This window comes from Phragmites australis, chromosome 18, assembly GCF_958298935.1.
Source record: "Phragmites australis chromosome 18, lpPhrAust1.1, whole genome shotgun sequence".
NCBI lineage: Eukaryota > Viridiplantae > Streptophyta > Magnoliopsida > Poales > Poaceae > Phragmites > Phragmites australis.
In genome coordinates this window covers 14,872,653-14,882,387 of record NC_084938.1, presented here as the reverse complement: position 1 = coordinate 14,882,387, position 9,735 = coordinate 14,872,653, and the positions used below count along the sequence as shown (strand labels likewise).

General features: G+C 41.5%; 1 protein-coding gene across 1 annotated transcript; it reads right to left on the bottom strand.

Moving 5' to 3' along the window:
• Nucleotides 1–7,217: 7,217 nt before the first annotated feature.
• Nucleotides 7,218–9,385, bottom strand: LOC133899194 (UPF0481 protein At3g47200-like). The gene is made up of 2 exons (XM_062340163.1): nt 8,903–9,385; nt 7,218–8,779 (listed from the first exon to the last, which is right to left on the bottom strand). The coding sequence occupies exons 1-2, from the start codon at nt 8,913–8,915 to the stop codon at nt 7,371–7,373; spliced, it is 1,422 nt and encodes a 473-aa protein (XP_062196147.1). The 5' UTR covers nt 8,916–9,385; the 3' UTR covers nt 7,218–7,370.
• Between the last annotated feature and the right edge of the window lie 350 nt (nt 9,386–9,735).

The window sequence follows — 9,735 nt, the reverse complement described above, 5'->3', positions numbered from 1 at the left end:
CTCGAGTACTTCATTAGTAATCAGCAATATTCAGATTGCATCTACCTATTCTTGCTTGTGTTCTCGATTCTCTAGCAAGAAAAGCCTTTTTGACGAGGTCAACTATGTCTAGGCACGATTTATAACCACGGAGTAGTGGTGTAGTGGTTGCGATTGTTTTTTATCTATTCTGATCGGAGCTTTTGGATCATCAATGTAGAAGCTCTACCAAATTAACTTATCATATTACCTACGAAAGATCGGGCATCCTCGCATCAAGTGGTATCAGAGCTTCGGTTGCCTGTTAGGTAAGCTCAGTTATCCCCTTTGTTTAGTTTTGTTCCATTACCTAGAGTCCAGAAAATTACCCCACAAAAAGGTTTAAATCATAGTTATTCCGCTATCCAAACCACTTTGTGCCTTTTGCATTTTTGTTTTCAATTTTCGCGTTGTTGAGTTCGAGTCCATCGTCAATGTCTTTGTTGCTGGTCAAGTCATCACGTCCTATTTTTCTCATCGAGTCTTGTCTGTTATAGCTGACTAGTCACTCTGACCATCCACTTAGGGTTCGACCAGTCACTCCGACCATCCACTCAGGTTCTGACCAATCACTTCTACCATCCACTCAGGGTCCGACCATCTAGTCGCCGTGACCACTTAGTCGAGGTCACCCACCTTCTCAGATCCGACCACCATAGCCGAAATAGAGGTAGCCAAAGTTCAGAGAGAGTGAGTGTATATTTTTATTACCTTTATACCCTTCTCCCCGGAAAAAGTTTATGACTCACGTACCTCACTGGTCTTAGAATAGACAGTAGAAGAGTTTTGAGTTTGTGTCACATTCGCATAAAAAAGCAAGAAGAAAAGAGTTTCAAGAGAGAGAGAGAGAGAGAGAGAGAGAGAGAGAGAGAGAGAGAGAGAGAATTAAAAAAACAGTCTGCATTGCGAATTTTGTTCCATTGTGCTTGTGTCTGTCATAGTTTCTGACTTGCTTGAGCTAGTTCTAGGAACGTGTTCGGACCAGCAACTATGACGAGTACTATAGACTCTTATTCAGCTTTGCTAATCTAATTTCAATTATTATTATTCCTTACTACTAAACACTATCCAAGCTACATATTCTCTCGACCAGTACAGTTTCTTTCCTTTCAACTACCTCACTCGCACCCGATAAGGTATCACGAACCATCTACCAGTTGTGCCAATTGCTATGATTAGTAAAAACACTTGCAAGAGCGTGCTAAGACGCTTGAGAATGTGTGACTCCACTTCACTTTTCACCACCTAGTAGTCAATAGGGATAATATCTTTTGTTATCTTATGTCTGCTACAAACCATGGTAGGTAAAATATCGGATGTGAAAGAGTGTTCTGAGGGAAGAACTCACAATGTTGATGGTGATCATCGATAGACTATTAATGATGATATTGACAAGAAGCTTGCGGGAACCAATACCGCATTGCTGTGACTCAATGAAAGCAATGCAATGCTCAATACATGCTTTGATTGATTGGTTATTCCGCCACCAAACAATGGTCGAGTGGATCCTCATGGTGTAGCTCATGAACAAGAGGAGTCCATCACAGATGATGAAATTTTGAGGCAAGATCGTGATGCCTTTGATGAACGATAAAGGAACTGATTGAATTTCAACCGTCAAGGTATAAGAGGTAATAATTTTCAGCAACATAACCCACATATTAATGATCTATTTGCTAAGGTTAGATTTACTATACCATCTTTTGAAGGTGCTTATGATGCTGAAAGGTATTTAGATTGAAAGATGATGGTAGAACAAAAGTTTAATGCTCATTTAGTTCCTAAAGTGCATAGAGTTAGACAAGCCACTTGTGAACTTAAAAATTTTACAATCATCTAGTGAAATAGGGTATGGACGGATTAGCACCTACTACATGTAATGCTTTAAAGGCTGCTATGCCTAACATATTTGTTCCACCTTATTTTAAACGTGATTTGCATAAGAAATTGCAGCACTTAAATCTAGTTCTGTAGAAGAGTATTATTAGGGGCTACAAATTAGCATGCTGCATTGCAATATTATTGAGGATGAAGAGGCTGCAACTGCATGCTTTTATAGAGAGTGAAGGTATGAAATTCAGAATATAGTCAATTACAAAGAATATGATATCATTCCTAGGATGTTCCAACTTGCATGTTTGGCAGAAAAAGAATTGCAAGGGCGACAACAGAGGCCAAGGAACAATTTTGGAAGCTCGATTACTTCAAAATCACATCGGGTCAAGACAAAATAGCCCCACATTCAGCTTAACGGTTTGTTGCCCACTTCTCGAGAAGGACGTGTTCAGCGGTACCATCAACACCATTACACGCTCTCGAGTTAAGCAAATCTACTAGTGTGCAAGCTCCAGCGAATAGCTCTTCTTTGGTTGCTTTGACTGATTGCACGACTGGGATTATTTGCCACCGATGTAAGGGAATGGGCCATGTCATGAAGGATTGCCCAAGTCAGCGAGAGTACATTGCAACAGAGGACGGTGGATATGTAAGTGCTAGCGATGTTGATGATGAATATACTCTTGCAGCTAACCTTGCAGGTGAAGAGGACGAACACGAGACAGATATCGACCACGAGAAACAATTTGGTGTTGCTGCCATAAAGAATTATAGGACCCTCATTGTGCAGTGAGGGTTAAGCACTCAAATGGAGCAAGTTGAACAGCTACAACACCACAATTTATTTCAGATGTTCCTCGTACTCAAGGATTACCGTGTTCGAGTCATTATTGATGGAGGGAGCTACAATAATTTGGTAAGTTTAGATTTGATTGAGAAGCTTGCCTTCTCGACAAGAACCCATCCTCACCCTTGCCATATTCAATGGTTCAACAACAGCGGTAAAGTGAAGGTAATGCAAACGGCTATGGTGTATTTTTCTATTGGTTCATACCATGATTGTGCTAATTTTGATGTAGTACCGATGCAAGCATGCTCTCTTTTGCTAGGTCAACCATGAGAGTTTGATACAGATGCAACACATCATGGGAGAAGTGATAAGTACACCCTTATGATAAAGGAAAGAAAATAACCTTTCTACCTTTAATCCCTACTGAAATTGTGAAATGTAAAAAAGAGAGCTGAAAATAAGAGAAAGGATCATAAGCATGAATCTGAAAATCAGCAAGTAGTGAAACAAATTTTTCCATACAAAAAGGAGAAGGTGACAACAACTTCTAAGTCCGATGGAATTTAATTAAAATAGTGTGTTATGCTTGCTACAAAATCTGACCTTGTTGAAATTTATGACAATGAGCTGTCATGCTATGCTTTGATATGCAAAGATGCTTTAGTTTTACTCGATGACATATCTAGCTCTTTGCCTCCTGCAATTGCTAACCTTTAGCAGGAGTTTATGGATGTTTTTTCAGCTGAAGTACCCCCGGGATCACCACCAATTCGAGGAATAGAACATCAAATTGATTAGATTCCGGAAGCAACTTTGCCAAACCATGATGCATATAGGATCAAACCAGAAGAGACTAAAGAAATTCAGCGACAAGTCCAAGACCTTTTGGATCACGGGTACGTACGAGAAAGCCTTAGTCTTTGTGTTGTTGATGTTCTTTTGGTTCCTAAGAAATACGGTAGTTGGTGTATGTGTGTTGATTATAGAGCCATCACCAATATTATTATAAGATATCATTGTCATATTCCTAGACTAGGTGACATGCTTAATGAGTTGAGTGGTTCTATAATTTTCACTAAAATTAACTTACGAAGTGGTTACCACCATGTTAGAATAAAACTTAGAGATAAATGAAAAGATGTATTTAAAACTAAATTTGGCTTATATGAGTGGTTAGTAATGCCTTTTGGGTTAACTAATGTACCTAATACTTTCATGCAATTGATGAACGAAGTTTTACATGCTTTCATTGAAAGATTTGTGGTGGTATACTTTGATAATATCTTGATTTATAGCAAGTCACATGAGTCACACTTTGATCATCTATGTGCTGTTTTGAATGCTTTGAGAGATGCACGTTTGTTCGTTAACCTCGAAAAGAGCATCTTTTGCGCGGATTGAGTCTCTTTTCTTAGCTATGTTGTTACTACATAGGAAATAGAAAGTGGATGAACCAAAAATTAAAGCTATAAAGAGTTGGCCAACCCTGAAACTGTTACTCAAGTGAGAAGTTTTCATGGTATGGCAGGTTTGTATCAGCGCTTTGTGCGGGATTTCAGCACTATTGTTGCCCCATTGAATGAATTGATAAAGAAATTAGTGGTTTTCAAATGGGGACCAGCAAAAAGAAGTATTCAAGTTATTGAAAGAGAAACTTACTCATGCTCTTTTACTCCAACTCCCTGATTTTGGTAAGACCTTTGAGGTAGAGTGTGATGCTAGTGGGATTAGAATTAGAGGTGTGTTAATTGAAGAAGGTAAACCTGTTGCTTATGTCAGCAAGAAATTAAATGGGCTAAGTTTGAATTATTCTACATATGATAAAGAATTGTATGCTTTAGTTCGTATGCTTGAAACTTGGCAACATTATCTATGATTCAAAGAATTTGTTATACATTCTGATCATGAATTGTTGAAACATATTAGGAGTCAAGCTAAATTGAACAAATGACATGCTAAATGGGTCGAATTTATTGAGTCTTTTTCATATGTCATAAAGCATAAGAATGAAAAGGATAATGTGATTGCTGAAGCACTTTCTAGGTGTTATACCATGTTATCTCAATTTGATTATAAGATTTTTGGTTTAAAGACTATTAATGACTTATATGCTGCTGATTTAGACTTTAAAGAATTGCTTGAACATTGTAAAAAAGGGAAAACATAGAATAAATATGTGCTGAATAAAGGATTACTCTATCGTGCTAATAAGCTATGCATTCTAGCTAGCTCTGTTCGTCTTTTGTTGTTACAGGAGACGCATGGAGGAGGATTCATGATACATTTTAGAGTAAAGAAGACTAAAGATGTGCTGGTCACCCACTTCTTTTGCCCAAAGATGAGACGTGACGTCGAGCACTACATAACATTGTACCACTTACAACAAAGCTAAGTTTCACTTAAATTCACATGGTCTTTATATGCCTCTTCCTGTTCCTAGTGCATCATGGGAGGATATTTCTATGGATTTTATTTTAGGACTACCTATGACAATAAGGGAGAGTGATAGCATATTTGTAGTTGTTGATAGATTTTCTAAAATTGCACATTTTATAGCGATGATGCTATAAACATAGATGATTTATTTTTTATGAAATCATTCGATTATATGGAATGCCTAATACTATCATCTCGGATCGTGACATAAAGTTTTTGAGTCACTTTTGGAGATCACTTTGGAATAAATTGGGGACGAAGCTGCTATTTTCTACTATGTGTCGTCCCTAAACCGATGATCAAACAAAGGTTGTCAACTATACATTATCGACCATGTTATGGGCTATTCTAAATAAAAATTTGAGGATTTGGGAATAGTATTTACCGCATATTGAATTTGCTTACAATATGTCGGTACACTCTACCATCAAGATAAGTCCGTTCCAGATAGTATATGAATTTAACTCCCGTGCTCATTGATTTACTACTTTTTCCTACTTTTGAAATACTTAATTTAGGTACTAAGAAACGTGCTAAATTTATTCTTAAGTTGCATGAAATAACAAAAAAGAATATAGAGAGCATGATTGAAAAGTATATGATTGCTGAAAGTAATGGTAGAAAGGAAATAAAATTTAAACCGGGTGATTTAGTTTAGTTGCATTGGAGACATGATAGGTTTCCAGAACTAAAAAAAATCAAAGTTGATATCTAGAGCTAATGGACCATTTAAGATAATTGAGAAAAATAATGACAATACATATTAATTGAACTTACCTGTAGATTTTAGGGTTAGTTTCATATTTCACATTTCATATTTGAAGTCCTACTTGGGAGAAGAAGAAAATGTTGAGTCGAGAATGACTCCAATTCAAGAGGGGGAGGATGATGAGCCCCATGGCTCATTCGGATACGATCGATACTGCAAATAATCATTAAATCATACAAGGTTCAATTATTGGAGCACGTGCACGATAATTAGACCACTGGTGAACTCATTTCTCGTTGTTCATGCTTTCTTGGATGAATTACTACTAAATTCTTGTGATATTTTATTACTTAGGAACGTGAGAAAAATACCACAACCTTACCCGAATATTACCTCTCGAAGGCCAAGTCTACTTAGACTTGAGGCTGAGCTCTAGTCGTGGTCATGGTCGAAGTCATGGTCACAGTCGTGGTCGAGTCTTAGGACAGCACGTCAGTAAAACGGGCATAGCTCTCTCATACGAAGTTCGTTTTAGACGATTTTGGACATTCTAAAAGCTTACGATGAGCCCTTTCTAATGAAACAAAGTAATGCACCACTATTTTTGACCTAGTTGGGTGTTGTAATATTTTCTATCAACTCCCTTTATAAGGTTCTTGTGCTAGGTGACGAACCATTCTCAAACAATCTAATATGGAAGCTTAAATTACCGCTAAAAATAAAGATTTTTCTATGATACCTTCGGACATGAAATCTTTTAACAAAAGATAACCTAATTGAAAGACAATAAGTAGGGAATTAGAATTGTTCCTTTTGTCAAAAAAGGAGATAATTAAGCACCTCTTTTATGATTGTCGTTTTGCTCGTTCTGCTTGGTTCATAATCCAGGTGGCCTCAAATCTTTACACACCATGAAGTGTATCGAATATGTTTGGGAATTAGCTTCAAGGTATTAGTAAAAATTTGAAAGCTAATATATTAGCTGTAGCAGCCACTTTTGGTTTGTCCATATGGCTATGCAGAAATGATATTATCTTTAGCAGAAAGAGATCTATTACTCTATTGCATGCTATTTTTACATGTATATACTAGCTCCGCTCGTGGCCTGTGTTGCACTATAGGAGCACCGTGTGGTAGTTACTACGGCGGCAACATATTTAGAGCGAGTGTCTCAGGAGCTCTCCAGCCAATTTAGATGGCAGTCTAGAATAAGTATTGAAGCCAATCTTAATAATTGTGTCTAAGAGTTTTCATCTAGCTTGTTGGCTCTTTTTTGGCTTTGTCACTTTAGTTTTTTATTTTGGCTATATGTATCTTAGCTATACAAAGATCGAGAGGAAACTCTTATGCTGTATAACTCGATGTAATATTAAGAGATGATAAAAATTTTCTTAAAAAATATATTTACTTCTCGAAGACACAGGGTAATCATTGCTTACTTCACACAGAGCCGCCTCGCTGATTTCCTATCTAGTGGACTGTGGACACAGCCACACACAGAGGCTATCAACTTGCCCCTTTCGTCATATAAAAAAATACGGCTCAATTCCGCAATTCGTACGTTTTGTCGTCACTGAATTCCTAGTGTCTGTAACTCAAAACAGAGTACACTGCTTGCACCACAGCACAAGCTAGACCGATGGCAGCCGCGGCGAGCCCGACCGCAAGCCACGGGTTGCTGAAATACTTTTGCCGCAGCCACGCCATCCATCGCCGCGCCCGGCTTCGGAACTGCTTCTCCAGCGCCTGGCACGTCGCCATCAGGTAGTTGCGGTCGGGGTCGTCCAATCTAAACACGATCCCCTTGCAGAGGTCGGTGAAGAAGCTGGCGACCTCGGTGTGGTTGCCGAGGCCGTGCGAGATGACCCCTCTCCTCGACAGAAGCTCTACGTCCTTTGCCGTGCACGCCAACTGCGACATGAAGACGCAGTATGCCGTGACGTTGCTCCCGACCGCCGGGTTGTGCTGCTCCAGCGCCATCAGGTTGCGTAGGAGCCGCCACGTCTCGGCGTCGATGTTCAGTTGGGGGATCTCCAGCGTGCCGCCGCCGCTGTCCAGCCTCACGTCGAGGATGCATTGGGCTTCGTCGGTGCGGAGGGGCCGCCTCCTGAACTTTACGCCGGCGAAGTAGTAGTCAGTCGCCGTGCGCCACCGGCCAACCTTCTCCCCGATGGCTTCAGCATCAGCTCCCGTGGCTGACGGGAGTATGGTGAGCATGAAGTGCATGTGCAGCAGGTGCAGAAGATTCCCTGGTCCCGGCGGCTCCGCCACGTTCGGCATTGCCACCGAGTACTGCTGCAAGAGTTCACGGACGTACGCCGCAATCGTGCTCGCCGCAGAAACGCCACGATCCAAAATGGTCATCTGGTGGATCTTCTCGATGATGAAGAACGGTATCTGGTTCTCCGCAAGGTAGAGCACGTCGCGCACCACCGCGACGTCCTCCAGCATGTCGCCGCCGCCTGCCGCGCTGCTGCTGTGGTACCCGTCTTGCACGTGGCCATTGGCCGTAGCCGTAGCCGCGACATTCCTTCGGCGTCCTTCGGCGTATCCGTCGACACAGCGGAACCGGGCGAGCACGTAACAGGCGTCGAGCAGCAGCATGCGCACGAACGCCGTGCTCGTCAAGCCCTCGAACAAGTGTTCGTAGCACTTTCTGGCTCGGCCCTCGAGGCGCACCAGCTCTTCAAGGTACGCCTGCACCGTCACGCCGGGGCTCGCCGCCGACATGACGTCTCTGAGGCTTCTTTTCTTCTCGTCGTCCCTGGCGAGGTTCGGGTTCAAGGTCCGGTGGTACGGGCCAATGGAAACGTGGTGCGGGTTGTACTCGTTCGGGTCGACCTTGCGGGTCAGGCTGCCGACCTCGGCGATGATGCAAATAGGGGAGGCGTCCCCGAGTTGCGCCACGGAGGAGTCGGCAGCGGCCGGCTGCTCCCTCAGCTCTTGGGCCAGGGAAGCGATGTCTATGGTGTGGGAATCCCCTGGTGGCTCTGCAAATCAATGAGCAGTGAACAAATGAGTGTGATTGATCAACGACAACAATTCACAATCTCATCTCCCCATCTATCTGGAAGACAAAATTAAACTGATCCAAGGATAAGTTTTCTTGACACCTTGCTGATTCATTTGTCCACGAGCTGTCTTCCTTGGACTCTACTGCCTTGCACTTCTGCAGCAGACCCAGCTGAGCACTAGCCCACTGATAACTAATTCTGTCTACGGTTCAGCGTATATAGACACCGTGCAACATGGCACCTGCATAACTGGTTCACTTTTACTTTCGGAATGCGCCACCGACAAGATCGAACAGAAGATTCAATGGTAGGCATGCTTACACAAAGGCAGATTACTCGAGCTACAATTATTCAGAAACTTTGCAAGATAGCACTGGAGAGCTTAGGAGTCAGTCAAGCACTGAGGTTGATTTAAGCATATGCATCCATCCTCTTTATCTTTTGATGTGGCGGCTGAAAGGAAGGAAGAAAGGTACCCAGTTCTCGCTTTCTAGCAGCTTCCTTGCCCGGACCCTCTGATTAGCGGGGAAAATATCCGAATGGGTTACTGGTGTTAACATCTGGCTTTCCTACCAAATGTGAATTGTGACAGTAACTATTTTATTATTGATTAAACGGTCGGGTATGCTTAATCTAGTAGTAGCGTATGTTGGGTTGAATCTCTCCACACGGAGGTTGATAAAGAGCCACAAGCCAAGTATAGTAAATCGTTGATTTGCTCCTGATCAATGGTTGAGAGAGCTTCTTGAAAATAGGGATATTGTCTTTTCTTCTACTAGATTAAGCAACTACGAGGAAGGAACGTTAAAGGAACAACGTGAGCATACGCGCAATTCATGTATGGCTAGAATCTAGACATGTGGATACCCTTTTTCTGTTCCTTTTCTTCATCCTTCAGTTTCTAATTATTTCAAGCTTTAATATGACCTCCA